Raw genomic sequence first — 20,585 nt, 5'->3', positions numbered from 1 at the left:
ACAATAATATTACTTTACACAGGAGAGCAGATATAGCTCTCCACTGTCCGGACAGAGGTGGAGATTGCTGATTTATCCTGTTGTGCCTTGATCAAGTCCATGCACAACAGGTGCGCAGCCACACCCAGCTCTGAGTCCAGTCCTAGTTTGACTCAGGCCTGGGTGTGACTGCTTAAATGCAGTCATCCTCCATCTCACAGGGGTTGAATCTAGAGTTGCAACACCAGCGCTTGACGCGTGAATATGAATCCCACCAACGTTCTAGGATAGACCCGCCTTACCATGTGTCTGATCGTGTCTGAGCATCAAATCTCGCACCACCCGTCTCAGTAACAGTTTCTTCCCCCAGGCAGTCAGGCTGCTGAACAGCTGACCTTGAACTGTATTGCACTGTATTGTCACTTCACTTGCACTTTTTTTTTGTGTTTTTGTCTTTTTCTTTGCACTATAGATGTTTGATATTGTCCTGTGTATGTAAGACTGAGAGTGCTCTGAGCAAAATAATATTCATTGTATTTATACTCTGTATCTATACATGAACATAAACCTGAACCTGAAGCTGCTGGTGACGCGAGGTTAGTATATAGGCCTCGTGAGTAACTGTTTCTACATTGAGGTATTGAAATTACCAAAAAGAAATAAAATAATTACAAACAGAGCATGGAGGGCGCGGTGTCGGACTCGGGTGTGGCAACAAGATGACACATCAATCACGTGACGTCACGTCACACTGTACTGCAATGTAGCAATTAAGTAATCATCAACGTTCAATGAAATATGACTGTCTGTCACATGATAGCGTCATACTCTTATTATTGTGCATCTCTTCTAATTATGACAACACAATGGATCAAACAGCTGCCCTGCCGCGGCCTCAGGCTGACAGTCACAGCTGTTTTATTGGTGTCGTTGTAACACCAAATGAGGTCAAAGCACAATACGCACTCTAATGGTTAGAGTGCTTTGGTAATATCGTTCCTTTACAAGGAACACTGAGATAGCATGGCCTCTGAAAGATAACAAGGTACAATGGTATCTGGATGGTAGAAACCTTGTCCATGTTCACCCATATCTTTTTATGTTCTCACATAAATTAATGTCATATTTGTAGCCTATACTTGACACATATCTGCTATTTTTTTTAATCTTTCATTTTTTTTCTTTTTTTACTTTGACTACATGTGTTGTGTTGTGTTGTTCTGTGTTTACAATGTAGGCATTTAGCAGACGCTCTTAATCCAGAGTGATAACAGTAAGCAATAACAAAACATGGTGATACATCACATACCTAACAATAGATCAGGAATTATACGTTAAAAAAGCTATAAGAACCAAAAACAGTGAAATATATAATGAAACTATGCACTATAGAGTGCTATATGTCTACAAAAATGCTATCTAAATTACACAAGTTGAGCCTTTGCATACGCCTGTAAGGTCGTCGAGGCTAGGGCAAGTGCTACGGCAAGTGCTACGGGCTAAGATGGCGTCTGAAGAGGTGGGTTTTCAGACTACGGCGGAAGATTGGGAGTGAGTCTGCCGTTCTGATTGCAATGGGAAGTGTATTCCACAGTTTTGGAGCCAAAATGGAGACGAGTTTGGGACGTGTGGAGCGTTGTCCCGGCGTTTTTAGTGAATGTACTTCCAGCTTCCCTGCGTTGGCTGATCTGAGCGTGCCTCGAAAGTGATCGGACCCTACAAAGTTTGTAGGGTCCGGATCAGACTTGCGAGATATGGGGGAGCCAAACCCTTTTTGTTGCTTTGAAGGCCAGCATCAGAGTTTTGTACTCTGTGCAGGCAGCGACCGCCCGGGAGCCAATGGAGGGAGCGGAGAAGGGGGGAGACATATGGGAATTTTGTCTGGTTGAAGACCAAGCGAGGCATTCTGAATCAATAGAGAGGCTTAAGTGCACATGCCGGTAGGCCAGTAAGGAGAGAGTTTGTGTAACTTGTGTTGTGTTGTGCTGTGCAGTGTTGTGTTGATGTGCTGCTGTGCTGCATGTGCTGTGTTATGTGTAACTTGTGTTGTGTTGTGTTGTGCTGTGCAATGTTGTGTTGATGTGCTGTTGTGCTGCATGTGCTGTGTTGTGTAACTTGTGTTGTGTTGTGTTGATGTGCTGTTGTGCTGCATGTGCTGTGTTGTGTAACTTGTGTTGTGTTGTGTTGATGTGCTGTTGTGCTGCATGTGCTGTGTTGTGTAACTTGTGTTATCGCGTGCTAAAGTAAAATAACCGCTGCGATGCTTTGCTTTTCATCAGGCTGCTTTTCAAAGTGTCCTTAATGACAAGGCTCAGCTCCGGGCGAGGAGAGGAGAGGAGTGGGGAGGGGAGGGAGAGGAGAGGAGAGGAGAGGAGAGGAGAGGAGAGGAGAGGAGAGGAGAGGAGAGGAGTGGGGAGGGGAGGGAGAGGAGAGGAGAGGAGAGGAGAGGAGAGGAGAGGAGAGGAGAGGAGTGGGGAGGGGAGGGAGAGGAGAGGAGGGGAGGGAGAGGAGAGGAGAGGAGAGGAGAGGAGAGGAGAGGAGAGGAGAGGAGAGGAGAGGAGAGGGAGGGCAGGAGAGGAGAGGAGTGGGGAGGGGAGGGAGAGAGGAGAGGGGAGGGGAGGGGAGGGGAGGGGAGGGGAGGGGAGGGGAGGGAGGGGAGGGAGGAGAGGAGAGGAGAGGGGAGGGGAGGGGAGGGGAGAGGAGAGGAGAGGAGAGGAGAGGAGAGGAGAGGAGAGGAGAGGAGAGGAGAGGAGAGGAGAGGAGAGGAGAGGGAGGGAAGGAGAGGAGAGGGGAGGGGAGGAGAGGAGAGGAGAGGAGCTCATAAAAGGAGACTCACTGAGAAATAGACGCACGTTGGATTCTCACGAAACACATCAACCGCACTCACTGTCTCACGCACGCACACGCGCTGTAACGCACACACTCACACTGACTGACACACACACGCACACGCAGACGCAGCACATGCACGCATATAGTTTCCGCACCAGCAGAGTAGCGGAGGGAGAGAGAGAGAGAGAGAGAGAGAGAGAGAGAGAGAGAGAGTCAGTCAGTCAGTCGGCGGTGCATGTGCTCTGTCGGGGCAAATTCCATATCTAGACTTCCTTAAAACAAGTTCAACGTGCTGCCTGCGTGCATGCCTGTGTGTGCATGCTATGATAGAGTGCTTTTTAGAAGCGTCCATTCATCACGCAGACACACGCGCGCGCGCACACACACACACACACACACAGTCACACACACTAGACACACAGGCAGAGGAGGAATGGAGAGCTGCGGTTCCTGCTGCTCTGAGTTGCTGCTGTAGGCTATAGAAGCCACCAGACCGGACCTACTACTACACTACAGTATACTGGAGACTGCTGACTGCATTTATAGTGTAAAGAAGTTGTTGGAGGCTATCATATCGGACAGACTCCGGCTGGAACCAGAGGGTGGTATATATAATACTACTATCTATACACCCGGGACAGGACAGGTATCGGATAGGAGGATATATATATACCAACCGGACCGGAGGAGAGACAATGGAATAGAAGATGTGAGTGATATAGTGCAGCCATGGCAGTGGACGGTAGGTACTATAGGTTCATTATTTATTCATGAATGACCAACATATACATATACAGTACTACAGTACAGTAGCAAAGCTTTACAGCATTGCTGTTTACTTTATAGTTGCTGCATATGGGCTTTTTTCTTTCACCAATTAAGCTAATATCATAATATACACCGTCAAATTAAGGTGCCTTTCAGACCAAGGTTCTACAATTTATTGTAATGGTTCTATTACAAATAATAATAAAAAACGAAACTATATAATACACTTTAAATCGTCCCCCCCCCCCCTGCACAATAAAAACAGTATAACAATACTTCACTGACATGTAGATCATCTAGTGACCTTATTTTGGAAAATAAATTGGAATAATAATTTAAAAAAAAAAAGAATCTCACACAAATCTTTCTGTCATTGGGGTTCCATCCTGGCACAGCATCTGTCCTGATAGAGGATGTTTACACGGGTCACCAGCTGATGTGTGGTGGACATTTTTTGTCAAAAGTCAATGTTTGCCACGGACATGAGTGGACAAAACCATGAAGAGCTATAGCCACAAATGACCCTTACAAGTCTGTAACTCTGAGAGTGTACTTGAATTGAACCAAATGGACCATTATGGGTCCATTTGGTATCATTAGTAGTCCTACACTAGAGTTGTGGGGGTTCTTGAAAATATAACATTTGAGAACCACTATAGTCAGGATTCAGGAACGTGCAGAGAGTGTTAGAGAGGCAGGGGCTGAAATCCCGTAAGAGGGCACTTTTGGACAAAAATAGCAGATCTACAAGCTCACAACACGTCGCGCTGCGACGCGTTGAGAGCTTGTAGATCAGCAATTTTCGGGGCGCAACCCAGCACTCTTTAGCTATATGGTGGAGATGCGGTGCAACGACATGGATTTTGAAACAAATGTGTGCAGCGGTGGCTCAGGGGTAGAGTGCCTGGATGGTAACCGCAAGGTTACCAGTTCAAACCCGGGCTCCCCCAGAGTTACTGTCGAAGTGTCCTTGAGCAAGACACTGAACCCCTAATTGCTCCCGATGTGCTAGTTGGTGCCTTGCATGGTTTCCGTTGCCATCGGTGTGTGAATGGGTGAATGTAATGCACAATCTCTGTAAAGCGCCTTGGATAAAGGCGCTATATAAATGCACCATTTACCATTTTCAACGCAAATGGCTGTCGTTCAAGTTCAGGAGACTGAATGCTGCCTTGCCTTCCAGCATGGCATCATGGAAAGGAGTGGCATGTGCATTTCTTTCACCATGTAGTAAATGCTGCATTCGTGGTCTGGAGACGGCAGTTGTTTTACAAGACGAGTGAAAGGGCAGGGGCTGAAACCCCCTTTGATGTCTATGTATGCGCGTCCCTGCCACTATAGTACTAGTTGGACTCCTGTGCCATAGCCTATATAACTAGTGTCATAGTAAATCAGTGTCATACATATTCTGAAGAAAACCTGGAGACTTGAGTAATAATTGGTTCTTATTGTAGCATTGCGCGGAAAGCGGGGATTGAACCCGGGCCTCCCACTCGCCAGACCAACGCACAACCTGTCATGCCAATAGGGCTGAGCCCGATTGGCAGGGCTGTTGCAGGCTGGGTCTGGCCTGGGGGCTACAATCACCCCCTCCACCCCAGTCTTTGAAGCGCGTCCTCACGCTTCTCACTTCACACCATGCGGACCGCCACACACGATGTCCCTCATGTCCCTCACGCAAGGATATCACGCTCCGCGTCCTGCCGACTACGCCAGATTGTAGCGGGGATTGAACCTGGGCTGTTGCGGGCTGGGTCTTGGCTGGGGGCTACATTATGATCAAAATAAGAACATTACACAGTTGGTAGCTGCTGTCGCCTCACAGCTAGAAGATCCTGGGTTCGATTCCCGCTGGGGATTCTGTGGGCACTGGGGGCGTGTTCCCTCCTCCGCGTCATCAGTGCCCATACCCGAGGCGGGGTTGGTGAAAGGGCCTTTCTGTGTGGAGTTTGCATGTTCTCCCTGTGTCCACTAGGGTAGGTACCCTCACAAAAACATGCCGTAATCCTGGTCTCTAAACCTGGTCTCTCCCCCTGGCCAGCCGGGGCGCCTGATAGAGGGGAAAGGAACTGGTCTGGAATAACGTGTTCCTTCCACGCGCTACGTCCGGCCGGGGAAACTCCCCCCTGTCAGGTGAAAAGAAGCAGCTTGGACTCCTCATGCATAGAAGGAAGCATGAGGTCAGGCCGCTGACCTCATGCTGGAAGTGGAAGTGTAGCGCCCAGGATTACATTAGAAAATTGACACTGGGTGAAAAAATTGGTTACACAATTGTGGGATAAAACATTTAGGAAAAAAATAATAAGAAGAAGAACATTACAATCGTGTGTAAAAACTAAATCTATAATTTGCCACGGACACATTTGTCTGTATACGGACATATCGATGACCTCTGGTCCACATGAATATGGGGTTCTTGTTGACATGAAAAAAAAAATGTTTTGACAAGCTTTATTTTCCGGCGTACCAAACAGCGTTTAATATGAAACGATGTAGCTGCTCATCTTAGTTTGACTGAAGCTTTCCTTGGAGGTTGCATGTGGAGCTCGTTAGTGGTGGTATGTAGTTCTATTAGGGTTAGTGGGATATGTAGTTCTATTAGGGTTAGTGGTGGGATGAGTAGTTCTATTAGGGTTAGTGGTGGGATGTGTATAGTTCTATTAGGGTTAGTGGTTGGATGTGTAGTTCTATTAGGGTTAGTGGTGGGATGTGTAGTTCTACTGTATATAGGGTTAGTGGTGGTATGTAGTTCTATTAGGGTTAGTGGTGGGATGTGTATAGTTCTATTAGGGTTAGTGGTTGGATGTGTAGTTCTATTAGGGTTAGTGGTGGGATGCATGTGTAGTTCTACTGTATATAGGGTTAGTGGTGGTATATGTAGTTCTATTAGGGTTAGTGGTTGGATGTATAGTTCTATTAGGGTTAGTGGTGGGATGTGTAGTTCTATATAGGGTTAGTGGTGGTATGTAGTTCTATTAGGGTTAGTGGTGGTATATGTAGTTCTAAGGGTCAGTGGGTTGTGCAGTGGGTGGTGAGATAATGAGATGGATGGTCAGTCAGAGATGTGTGTATGGTGCTGAAACGGACAGCTCCCGGTGACCAGCGTCACCCACTCTGTTCTGCTCTGTTCAGCTTCCATAAGCTCATTAAATTCTATACGTCCGACTCTCTAGTCTAATTGGAGAGTCAGCGAAAACACACAAAGAATGAATTTCACCTTATAAGGACACTGGCACTAATTTGCAAAAATGGTTTTTGCAAATTAGTGGTTAAACATTGGAAAGAATAGGCCATATTATTTTGGGTGTTTTGAAACTGTATTCATGCTTGTTAGAGGAAAGAGAGAATTTTCTTTTTTTGTGTTATATATACACACACAGAAAACATATCGGTTCATTGGGGTGGTTGAGGTAGCCTATACTAAATTATAACGTTTTGTCTTTTCTGCCTTTTTTATTGATATATACGGTAGATACAAGTGAAGATTGACAGGCAAGAGGGAGAGAGAGACAGGGGGGAGACATATGCAGTGAAGGTCGTCATGAACGGGACTCGAACACGCGACACGCTGTCAGGCCAGAGCCTATAGGCCAGCGGGCGCCCAAGGTATAGCCTACTCAATTATAAAGCACAAAATAGTAGGGTGTCAAAAGAAGTTCCCCTAATTACGAGCCAAAATAACCAACTTTAGAGCTACTTATAGCATTTACTGTAGTTTAGTTTAGTTTAGTTTAGTTTAGTTTAGTTTAGTTTAGTTTAGTTTAGTTTAGTTTAGTTTAGTTTATACACAATCACAGTCGTCAACCATCCGATGTTTTCGGTAGTTAGATGGAAGCTTGTCCCCGAGTCACGTCGACAGACACACAGCCGTCACTCTGAGGAACAAAGGAGCAAACATATATCAAAGAGCTTTATTCATGATTACATGTTCTCTCATGCTGGGGCTGTGAGTTTGGCAGGGATCCAGGACGATTACCGGAAACCGTCTCCTGTAGCCTACACCCCCTCCCACACACGCACGCACGCACACACACACACACACACACACACACACACACACACACACACACACACACACACACACACACCCCAGACGTGTGAGAAGACACTCTTTCATCTCAGACTCTGTCCTCGTTTCCATCCAATTCTCTTTGACTTAAAAAGTATATATAGGGACACGGCACACATGTTTGCTGACAGATGCACGCACGCACGCACGCACGCACGCACGCACGCACGCACGCACGCATTTTGGCCGGCGTTGATGCTGTCGTAATGACTGTTTTTACACTTGCTGAAAATAGCAGATCTACAAGCTCACAACAACCCCCCACCTCCCCCACCCTGACAAGCACTTTGATGCATTAGCTTGACTCGGTTTCCACAGATAAATATCGTGAATGTATACTCGATCTACAAGCTCACAACGCCTACATTTTTGCCTGTTTCATCAACTATTTCACAATTCGACCAATGTTTCAACATCTTTATAGGATAGTTTTGTTGATTTATTTTAATGCAGTAATGGGTCTTTTTCATTTATTTCATTCTAAACCAAATGTAGGTGTTAAAACGGTCTTAAATGTCCTTAAATTGTCACTTCAATGTCATCTGGGGAGTGGTAGCCTCGGACGTTTTTATTTCCAGGGAAGGGGAGTGCAGGGGACCCCCCCCCCCCCAAAACAAATCACGTGGGGACCCCCTTACGGGTCCCGACCCACATGTTGAGAACCACTGGCCTGCATCACACAGTCCTTCTGTCTCAGAGAACAACAACAATAAAAAAAAAAGTCAAATAAAGCTCAAATCGATTGTTTGTTTGGGCATTCCGACCCTCATGGTTTAACCCATTCTGGGCGGGAACCCCTTTTGGTGTTAGCATTATGTTATGCTTTAGCTATTGCAAAATAGCAGATCTACAAGCTCATAGCGCGCCACCGAGTGGCGCGCTACGAGCTTGTAGGTCTGCTATTTTTGAAAAATCGAAGAACGACTGACATAGAAACATGATCTCAGGTCAAAATGGTTTAAACATGGGTTTGTGTTTATGTTCGCGTCTTGAAGATGTTGTTTGCCGAACCTCCAGAGTGCCACTTTGAGACTAAACGTCTCGCAATCTGTCCTAAATATTTGTGTTGGGATTGTGGCGACATCATAATTATACTTAACCCATTTTGGGGCGGGAACCCTTTTTTGGTGTTTTAAGCATTATGTTATGCTTTAGCTATTTAAAAATAGCAGATCTACAAGAATCATGAAAATGTACCTCAAATCTTTGAATATATATTATTATTATTATTATTACAGAGTGAACATTTTAACTCAAATCCTTGCTTCTGGGGAGATCCCTGGAACAACATATTTTCAGATGGGGGGGGGGGGGGGGGGGGGGGAAGGGTGGCGGAGGCATAGGCCTATTACATATAATTTTCGGGGTCCTTGACATGAAATATTGAGCACCACTGATACAGAAACATGAGGTTTTTCAGAAAACTGTCTTAAATTTTGACGTCAGGCCTAAATGGCTTAATGTTGGTATGGGTATAACAGCACGCTGACACAGGAAAACTGTCAAAGGTCCACCAGCCATATAGATACTGTATAAATGGACCTTGATATGAAAACCACTGGACGAAACAGTTGAACTATGGACTGACAAAGAACATAAATCAGGGGGATGATTACAAACGGGAGAGGATAGACACCTGGGATGATTACAACAATTCACACATCATGACCAAACAACCAAAAGCAAACAGGGAACCAAGAACAGGCCAGAGGGACAATAAAAAAAAGGTCCAAGACTGGACATAAAACTGTCCCCGAGGCTTGGAGACTGCCTGTGATAAGAACTTTTATTGTCCCGTCACAGGCAGCTCTATACGGGTGTAAAGAACTGGGTGGCATTTCTTTCTTTCGTACAAAAGTTCCATTGTCGTTTTCAGGAAAGGGATAAATAGATACGAGTAAATAAAACTGCAGGTGTGTAACAACAGAGCATTATGCCTAAATTGGGCAAAAACTGTCTCACCTGAGACAAGGAAAGTAATCAGCATAGTTAACTATAGTCTGCATAACCCATTTTGGGCGGGAACCCCTTTTGGTGTTTTAAGTATTATGTTATACTTTAGCTGTTGAAAAATAGCAGATCTACAAGCTTGTAGGTCTGCTATTTTAGAAAAATTGTGAAAATGTGCCTCAAATCTTTGAATATATATTATTTCAGAGTGAACGTTTTTAACACAAATCTTTGCTTCTGGGGGCGTCCCTGGAACAACATATTTTCAGATGGGGGTCGGCGGCCAAATACATACCATTTTTGGGGTTCTTCACATGAAATATTGAGCACCATTGATATAGAAACATAAGGTTTTTCAGAAAACTGTCAGGATTTAGAAGCCATTTTTTAAGAATCGTCCTGAGGTCGAAATGGGTTGTGCAAAAACAGTCTCACCTGACACAAGGAAAGTAATCAGCATAGTTAACAAGTTGCGTGCGGGAGAAGGATTTCTACGTGGTTCAAATCTCAAACGTCACGTCACGTCACGAAAGGGATTTCTACGTTTACCGCATGTTTTTATTGATTACTTTCAATCGTCTTTCTACACACCCGGGCACTTTATCAACTAGCATTGGATGATAGCACAACACTCCGATCACGTGATCCCAAAAAAAAAGAAAAAAATGCCTGACACCCCTCCCTTCCTGAAAACAGCACGAGAGGCAGCCCCCGTATTGTATGGTATTGTCACGTAAAGGCTGCTCGGAGACTCCTATGCAACTCGGGGCAAAATAATGGCTTCATAACCAAGCCAATCGTGTCGCTGCAGTCTTCTTGGTTCTCTTTGTTTCAGGGAGGGGAGGGCTCTTTCCTCTCATGTGACTTTCAACGGAGGGGTTGTGTGTGTAATCTGATCCGAGTGTGACTTCAGTGTCTCTCCGTCAGATTTCTCTCCTTTTTTCTTCATATTCAAACAAAAAACGCACGGATTGTATCGCCTGTGCGAGCGGTTATTTCTTTATCATGATGATCAACGCCGGTCAGATAGAACATGGCAAATGTGTTGTGTTGTTTGGCAGTAATACTAACCGACTCAAAACAGTCGTTCCACCTCGGAGGGAACTCACAGCGCGAGCACGGCTTTCCGAGTTGGAACGACACACAGCGTCTGACATAAAACCGCTTCTAATTAGGCTTTCTGTTCGAGAAGAGTACGCTACTACAAAAGCAGGTGTTACATAAAGGTTTTTATTTTTTTTAATTAGAGTGGACAAGTTACGCTTTCTTTTGAGGTATGCTGTGTGATTCTCGCTATAAGAGAACATTTACTGTGGGCCTCAGACAAGGTCCTTCGTTCAATGCATCACCTTTAGCACAGGTGGAATAGCTCTGCTCAAAATGGCCAGCATTCAAATTGTTAACTAGTCTGCATAAGGAAAGCAATCATAGTTCAATTAAACTAATGTCAGTATGCATATCAGGACACCCCCATAACTCTGAGAGTGTACAAAATGGAACCAAATGGACCCGTAACTAAGGTCACATGACATTCCCACCTAATACTTCGGTAGACTCGATGCAAATGGGCGGACAATTTGACAATTTGCCGACCTTTATCAATGTGTTCCATTCATAAACTATACAGTGAAATCTATGGTGATAAAATTATACTGCTACTTATACATGCACTATAACGTGCATGTGTCGTGCCGTCTCCAACTGTGTTCAGCTCCTCACCCGCCACATTGTTTGCTTCATTTCCTTTATTTACTGCGGATTGCATTCACACCTGCACCAAATCGTAATCAAGTGCGATTGGAAGCGAAGCGAAACCCCCGTTTTTGCTCGGAGTAGAATGCGGTTCTTTGATACGCATTAGGATTCAAATGAGCCTTCACACCTGCCAAACGAAGTGCACTTTCTGACAATGCGCAGCAGGATTCGTTTTAATCGCAGCAAAGCTTTCTGGTGTGAATGTCACCTAAGTGTGTATTTGTTTCTGTTTCTATAGCTATGTTCCTATAGCTATGTGACGATAGGCTGGGCTTCGCCTAAACACCGCTTCTCGTACTTAGTTACTGTATAGTCCAGAGATAGACAGTGACTAATAACTATAGTACTTTCACTCAGTGTTGACTTCGTTGACTAAAACTAAGACGGAAAATGTTCGTTCGACTACCTTTTTTCACTGACAAAAACTAAATGAAAACTAAGCTATGACGACTAAAACTATTACTAAACATACTGACAATTTCGTCACATTATAAAAGCTAGACTAAAATGTTAGGAAGGGACTAGTGGACAAGAGATCCAGTATAACTCATTTTACACTTGGTTGCATGCTGAAAATAGCCAATCTACAAGCTCACAAAGCGTCTCACTGCGACGCTTTGTGAGCTTGTAGATCGGCTATTTTCAGCAAGTGTAAAAACATTACAGCATTACGACGGCATCGAGGCCCGCCAAAATGCATTTCAGTCGACTAAATCTACGGTTGATTTAGTCGACTGAAATGCATTTTGACATTCAGTCGACTAAAACTAGAATAACCCTAACACATTCCAGGTGACTAAAATGTGACTAAAACTAAATTAAGTTTCATTCCAAAGACGGCAAAAACAACACGGACTTGAGTATTGTACTTGAATAAGTATAGTCCACCCAAAACATGACTTATATATTCAAATACACGCCTCATGAAGCATTGAATCCACAGAGATGTTTCCTAAGCCGATAATTTGTTGACAGGGTGGCTCGTATACTGGTCATCAAAAAGTATTCTCCATGAATTCTTAACCCATTTCGACCTAAGGACGATTCTACAAATGTCTTCTAAATCTTGACAGTTTTCTGAAAAACCCATGTTTCTATGTCAGTCGTTCTCAAACATTTTCATGTCAAGGACCCCCAAAAATATATGTAATTGCCCACGGACTCTTAAGGCTGTGTAATTGATACAAAACTAGAAAAAGTGCCCTTCTGGGCACAGGTCTCCACCAGGAGTGTGTGTGTGTGTGTGTGTGTGTGTGTGTGTGTGTGTGTGTGTGTGTGTGTGTGTGTGTGTGTGTGTGTGTGTGTGTGTGTGTGTGTGTGTGTGTTGAGACACGGCTTTGCCTGTTGTAGCGCCACCATGAGGCTGATTTGAAAACTGGCATTTCTTCCTCAGCCCAGTGGGAATATGCATGCACAGTTTCACCGCAATCGGACGCTGCGTTGAGTAGTTGTGGCGATTTGTACAAAACGGGTACAATGCGGGCTACTCCTGAAAAGTTTAGAAGCCAATCGTAGGCAATGAAGGTGGATTATGAGAAATCAAACAAACCCGTCTTGATCACATGACTATGGAGAGCATGTGTACCGATTTGTGTGAAATTTGGATAACATCTGAAGGAGTAATATAAGAAAATGTGTTTTACATATGTCGGCCTCCTGGTGGCGCTATAAAGAGCAGATGTAAAAAATTCCAGGCAAAGGTTTTTCCTTGGCCTCTAGGGAGTTGGCATACAAAGTTATCCACAAATCCGTGCAGTTGGAGGTAAAAACACTTTTCGGCCAGTTATAGCGCCACCATGAGGCTGAGTTGAAAATGTTCACATGGCATTTCTTCCTCGGCCTAGTGGGAATGTGCGTGCGCAATTTCACGGAAATCACACGATGTGTTCATGATTTGCAGCATTTTGTTTGAAACTGAGCACTCCTGCGAACTTTGGAAGACAATCTTAGCCAATCAGGATGGAGTCTGAGAAATCTGAAAGACCCGTTTCGTTGAATGGCTCTAGAGAGACTATGTACCAATTTGCGTGATGTTTGGACAAAATCTGTAGGTGTACTGTCCAAAAACTTGTTTTGCACAAAGCGGCCTCCTGGTGGCGCTATAACAGGCCGTTCTGGAAATTTTGGGGCAGAGGTTCATTGTTGGCATCCAGGGAGTGTGTGTGCAAAATTTGGCATCGACCGGGTTAACGATGCCGGAGATTAGCTGTTCACAGACGGACGGACGGACGGACACACGGACACACGGACGGACGGACGGAGTGCAAAACATACTCTGTTTTGGGTGAACTATAGGCTATACATAACATTGTACTTTTGACTCCACCACATTTCTAAGGTGGGACTCTGGGAGTGGCGGACCCACAGTGAAAATTCACCCGCTTCGAATGGAAATTGCCGATCTTGTAGATTGACTAGTATTTTCACAATTTCTGACAGTTTATTTGCTCGAGTACTTTGTACCACGGTATACCACTGGTTTACTTGACTCATTATATTTCCAGGAACACACGCAAACACACGCAAGCACACACACACATCCTGTTCACCTACATTGCCGTATTGGTACTTGTACTTAAGGGGCGGGAACACCTTTTGGTGTTTTAACTAAGCATTATGTTATACTTTAGCTATTGAGAAATAGTGGCGCGCTACGAGCTTGTAGATCTGCTATTTTTGAAAAATCGTAAAAATGCGGCACAAATCTTTGAATATATATTCTTTCAGAGCGAACGTTTGGGTATGCGTGCGTATGTGTGTTTATTAGTGAATGTTCACACACAGACCACCTGCTGAGAAGCAGCAGGCTGCCTGAAGACTGTCTCATAATGACCAGTGGTGTAAACCTAACTATAATAAGGCCCCATTTGCACTGGCAGCCAAATGTAGCCTGATTAATCCATCAGATCTGTGCCACATCCAGATTGGAATCAAGTATGAAATCACTTGACAGAATCCTGTTACAACACCAGTCGACTTTTGAGGCTTAAACCTATTTTTACCTGACTATTTTTTTCTGAAAAACCTCATGTTTTCTGTATCAGTGGTTCTCAATATTTCATGCAGGGACCCTGAAACAACATATTAGTCTGTTAAAAAGTATTTGGGCCACATTTTCACGATTTTTCGAAAATAGCAGACCTACAAGCTCATAGCGCGCCACTCGGTGGCGTGCTATCACCGCTATGAGCTTGTAGATCTGCTATTTTTCAATAGCTAAATTATAACATAATGTTTAAAACACCAAAAGGGCTTCCCGCCCAGAATGGGTTAATCAGGAGTTGTATAGTAGCCACGGGGTAATCTTTAGGCGGTGGATATTGCTCTTGTCTTCATGTATAATGTAAATGTTCTTTGTTCTGTGTGTTTATGTCAAATGTGTGTATATGTGTTCAGCATACTTGGCTGCTGGGTCGCAAGACACATTTCAGTGTGAACTGACAATAAAGTACTATATCATTATCATATCAATCTGACTTGTTTAGGCCTGACGTCGAAAAAAAGAAAAAATCTTCTGAAATAATATATATTCAAAGATTTGTGCCACATTTTCACGATTTTTCAAAAATAGCAGACCTACAAGCTCGTAGCGCGCCACTCGGTGGCGCGCTATGAGCTTGTAGATCTGCTATTTTTCAATAGCTAAAGCATAACATAATGCTAACACCAAAAGGGGTTCCCGCCCAAAATCGAACCGGCCGGTTCCACACGCTGCACAAGGTGCCCTTTTTTAACTTGAGCACCTGCCCCTCTAAATGTCTGTGCACGCCACTGCTGTCGATCTAATTAATACATACATACATACATACATACATACATACATACATACATACATACATACATACATACATACATACATACATACATACATACATACATACATACATATGTAGGCCAAAAGATCAGATTTGAGAAAAATAAAGCAGATTTGAATCAGATTTGACTTGATGTGACTGCAGTTTAAACAGGGCCTATAAGTACAATGTTGAGGTATGTTTGAGCGGCGCAAGCCCCCTCCCTATGCACATCGTTGTGTGTAGGCGTGTTATTGCAGCACGGAATGTGATGATTTGATTGGCTGATGTATGTATGATGATAAGAGCGCCCCTCACTTCACATGAGTGTGATTTCTTACTTTACTGGAGTATTTCCAATTTTCTGCTCACGCACGCACGCACGCACGCACGCACGCACGCACGCACGCACGCACGCACGCACGCACGCACGCACGCACGCACACACACACACACACACACACACACACACACGCTCCTGGCTGCATATACAGGGCCCTATTTTGCGTGTCTTAAGTATCAGGTCTTATGACTTAACTTAAAACCTGGAGGCGTGGTCAATGCTGTTTGGCCACTCAGAATAGCCAAATGTCATTGATCACGCCTCCAGGTCTTAAGTTAAGTAATAAGACCTGGTACTTAAGACACGCATAATAGGGCCCAGAGTGTCATGTTTCCGCAGGTGGAATACCTTAGAGCAGAGCCTCGTCGAGGCTCAGTTTACAGAAAGTAAATACCCTAAATAACTTTAACTCTGAAAGACAGGATGCCTGTCATGCTTTACACTTAACTAGCACGCACGCACGCACGCACACACGCACGCACGCACGCACGCACACACGCACGCACTAGGGCATTAAGCAACTAGTCGACTAGTTGATAAGAAAATATATCAGGTAGATTATAGTTATAGTCACCAATGTACACAGTTTTTAAATGTACAAATATTTATTTAAAAAAAAAACAAAAAAAAACGTTTTTTTTTTTTTTTTTTAAACATAAAAGGTGGTTTAACGACTAGTCGACTAGTCGACTAGTAAACTAGGCAACTAGTCAACTAGTAAAAATGACTAGAAGTGAATGCCCTAGCACGCACACACACACACACACACACACACACACACACACACACACACACACACACACACACACACACACACATCACATGCTGCACCTTTAAACACTTGAACCCCAGCATGCCTAATTTTGGGGGGGAAATTTGCCCAAAATATAAGATCTACAAGCTCACAAACAAATCTGCGTTTTGAGCTTGTATAAATTTGGTGAAGAGATTCAAGGTTCAATGTTGTGCTTTATTGTTTGTTACATCTTGTGTACAGGTACAAGAGTTAAACTTATTTCTGTCCGGTGCTTCTTTCAGACAATGCAGCATTATAGGTGATAATAATAACAATAATCATAATAATAATAAAACTGTAAAAACAATCTAAAAAGGAGAGTGCAAAAAGAGCGAAACAGAAAGAGAACATCGGTATGTAGTACACGTGCATGTGATCTCCGTATGTATATTTTATGCACCAACAGCAGCATTATGTTCAGCAGCTGCCACATTACTTTATGTAAACAGCTCCACACTATCATCTGCATACAGAAGATCAGATCACTGTAGATTAGATTAGGAACACTTCAAGCTTATTAAAGTGGCAAGATACATTTCAGCGTTTCCTTTTGTCCTGCATGGTTTATGTTTGTTCTCTTCAGAGATACAGAAACAAGCGGTCCAGGTCCTTAGCTTACTTATGATTCTTGATGACTATTTTTGAGTGGTGCAACCACTCCAAGGAACAGCAATGTCCGTGTTCAACTATGTGTGTGACTATGTGTGTGACCAGTACCAATGAGCACCAAAAGTGGCGCTGTTGTGCCAGAAACAGAGAGAGAGAGATCGTGTTAGAAACAATAGGAACTGAAATTGGAACGATACAGAGAAGAAATTGGAACGATACAAATTGGAACGATACAGAGAAGAAATTGGAACGATACAAATTGGAACGATACAGATAACTAAATTGGAACGATACAGAGAAGAAATTGGAACGATACAGAGAAGAAATTGGAACGATACAAATTGGAACGATACAGGCAACCAATAGAGGGGAGTTGCACCACTCAGTTCACACGGGTGTGATTTTTTTTATGTATATGATGTATCACCATGTGTTGTTCTGCTTACTGTAAATCGCTCTGGATTAAGAGCGTCTAATGAATGCCTAAATGTAAATGGTAAATGTAAATGTAAATTGTAAATGGCGTATACAGCTGTAATATATATATATATATATAATAAGTAACTCAGGTTCGTTTTGCTGAGACTGGAGGGTTTACGTATTTCACTCATTATCTAGGCCGTGCTGCGACTCAAGAAAAAGTGCCTAGAAAATGAATTTCCTTCCCACATCATGGGCACTACTCATTCAATACATTTTTGCATAGACAATACCCTTCTGGACTTTGGGTTAAACGTTCTCTGTATAATACCCAGCAGTATTTTGTCACAAGCCAGAAATGTATATAAAAGTGTATAACACAAACCGAAAATCTTGTGCTGCTGTGTTTGCTTGTAAAATGTGTTATATTGATTTTGGCAACACAAAATCTTTCTCAAATGTCATAGGCCTGCCTAACATGATCTGAAACAAGTATATATTGGTGCCTTAGTTTACTCATATGTGAATTTAGATCATGAAATGTAGCATATTGGGGGCACGGTGGCACAGTTGGTAGTGCTGTCGCCTCACAGCTAGAAGGTCCTGGGTTCGATTCCCGCTCGGGACGCTGTGTGTGCTGGCGGCGTGTTTCCTCCTCTGCGTCATCAGTGCCCATACCCGAGGTGGGGTTGGCAAAAGCCGAAAGGGCCTTTCTCTGTGGAGTTTGCATGTTCTTCTCGTGTCCCTTAGGGTATAGGTATACCCTCACAAAAAACATGCAGTAATCCTGGTCTCTAAACTGCCTCCCCCTGGCCAGCCGGGGCGCCTGATGGATGGAAAAGGAACTGGTTGGAATAACGTGTTCCTTCCACGCGCTACATCCAACCAGGGAAACTCCTCCCTGTCAGGTGTAAAGGAGCAACTTGGACACTCAGGCATGAAGGAAGCATGAGTTCACATCCGTTGCTCTCCCCATGTCCCCCATATATGGGGACTAGGTTGGCGGAGGGTGTGTAGAGCCCAGGATCACATTAGATAATTGACACAGGGGTGAACAATGGGTTACAAAATCGTGGGATAAAAATTATTTAAAAAGAAATGTAGCATATTTGTAAGAGAAAAACACTTCAACTTAAGTCATGGCTGAAAGCTATCAAAATGTTACCACGTTGAACCCCCCTAAATTGGAATAAATAAAGACTAAAAATGGACAAGGCAGTATGTGAGACTGCAGGGTTGTCTGTTCGGAGGTGCTGGTGAACATCACGGGCGCATACAAAATTCCGTAGGTGACAACTGACACGCGTGTCAGTTGTCACCGTACGGAATTGTTCAGATGACATTGCAGCGGTCAGCTGCGTCCCAGGTGACAACACTGTTGAGCACGCGTGATTAAGGAGGAGGTTGTGCACTGGAGCGAGACGAACCGCCTCTGGCTCAATGCTAGCACGACCAAGAAGATGGTTGGTGGAGTATAATATGGCACTACCAAGAGGGTGCCTCCGCTTCCCAGCAACATATAATTCAAAATTATAATTCGTTGCTGTCCGGAGAAAACCTCATGACTCATTTTTTGAGGTTTTAGATAGTTTTTTCCATAAATCGATGCTATATTGAACACACTTTACGTCTGTGTGTTGTTTCGAAAATATTGTTGAACCAATGAAAATTTGTAAAAAAACCCCGCATTGGACAAAACCTCTTAACTCCATTGGACCCTCAAACTGTCTGCTAAAACAGCTAACTCCACCACCTCTCTCCTTCTCATGCAAGTAAATAATGACAACATCTAAAGTCACAACACCAACTTTGATGAGGCAGTATTGCATCGTTTAAAACATACACGGTTTTATTCATTTCCTTAACCCATTCTGGGCGGATCGAACCCCTTTTGCTGTTTTAAACATGATGTTATACTTTAGCTATTGAAAAATAGCAGATCTACAAGCTCATAGCGCGCCACCGAGTGGCGCGCTACGAGCTTGTAGGTCTGCTATTTTTGAAAAGTCGTGAAAATGTGGCGCAAATTTGGAATATATATTTTTTCAGAACGAACGTTTTTAACTCAAATCTTTGCTTCTGGGGGGCGTCCCTGGAACAACATTTTCAGATGGGGGTCGGAGGCCAATTACATATAATTTTTGGGGTCCTTGACATGAAATATTGAGCACCACTGATACATAAGGTATAACTATTTCAGAAAACTGTCAGGATTTAGAATACATTTTTTTTATTTCGACGTCAGGCCTAAATGGGTTAAATATGTATTATTAATCCTGTTTTTTTATTTGATTGTTTTTTTTTTATTACCTTGTTGTTCACCACTGTACAGCACTGTGTAACTTTGTTTTGAAAAGTGCTTAATCATAAATAAAATGTACTTACTTACTTACTCCTTTCTCTTCTCCCCCGGTCAGCTGCGTCCAGCTTCAGTTTCTGCCGGCCGGCGGTGGAGTACCGCGCTCTGCCCGACCACTTCAAACAGCAGCTGACGTCGTCGCCGTCGTCGTCACCGCAGCGCCAACAACGCACAGCAGGGGGCAACCTCACCTGGCACAACGGCCGGGGCCACAATAAGGCGCCGGCAGTGGGGGCGGGGGCCGGGGGCCGGCCCGTCAAGCTGCTGCAGCAGCCCGGAACGCAGCCCGTCCAGGTAGGTCTGTCGCCCCCTATTTGCAGACCATGCGGCCATGTTTCCATCAGAGTTTGGAAGCACTCGTTTTCAGTAAAGCAATGTCCTGCTGCCTCTTGCATTATGTGCTAATTCAAAACAGGTGGTACACAGCAGGGCAGTTGAGTGATATCTATAACGAGCACTTCCAAACTCCAGCACTTAGAAAAATAATCACCATGCAAGGACACAAAGTAGCGAATAACATGGATTTTTATGAAACAAACACTTTGAGGATAGAAAGAGAATAATTCAAGCTTTCCGTACGGCTGCAATGTTGGTGAGTTTGACGTTGTTTAATACAATCAGATAGGACTTTTCTGTTTGGATGAACGGGCTGCCATTGGAAGTTGCACCTAGGTAGCACCTTGCCATTAACTTACATGGTAAGATGGCCGCGGTCTGCATATGGAGAATAGGAGGGTCCTCAGAGTTACTGCATGCAGCCCCCCGTCCAGGTAGGTCTGTCGCCCCCTATAGGGTCCTCAGAGTTACTGCATGCAGCAGCCCGTCCAGGTAGGTCTGTCGCCCCCTATGGGGTCCTCAGAGTTACTGCATGCAGCAGCCCGTCCAGGTAGGTCTGTCGCCCCCTATAGGGT

The 20,585-nt window shown here is 44.1% G+C and overlaps 1 protein-coding gene across 1 annotated transcript in view; it reads left to right on the top strand.

Moving 5' to 3' along the window:
* Window positions 1-660: 660 nt before the first annotated feature.
* The window catches only part of LOC306934004 (sterile alpha motif domain-containing protein 10-like), a gene marked incomplete at both ends in the record, with an annotated part of 46,654 nt that continues 26,729 nt past the window's right edge, over window positions 661-20,585 (top strand). The window contains 2 exons of the mRNA XM_079516402.1: window positions 661-685; window positions 19,733-19,968. Coding sequence (XP_079372528.1) covers window positions 661-685; window positions 19,733-19,968 — 261 coding nt within the window. The remainder of the gene's footprint in view (window positions 686-19,732; window positions 19,969-20,585) is intronic.

This window comes from Electrona antarctica, assembly GCF_951216825.1.
Source record: "Electrona antarctica genome assembly, chromosome: 2".
In the NCBI taxonomy this organism is placed as follows: domain Eukaryota; kingdom Metazoa; phylum Chordata; class Actinopteri; order Myctophiformes; family Myctophidae; genus Electrona; species Electrona antarctica.
The sequence above is the reverse complement of the archived record's forward strand: the minus strand, read 5'-3'. Positions and strand labels throughout refer to the sequence as shown.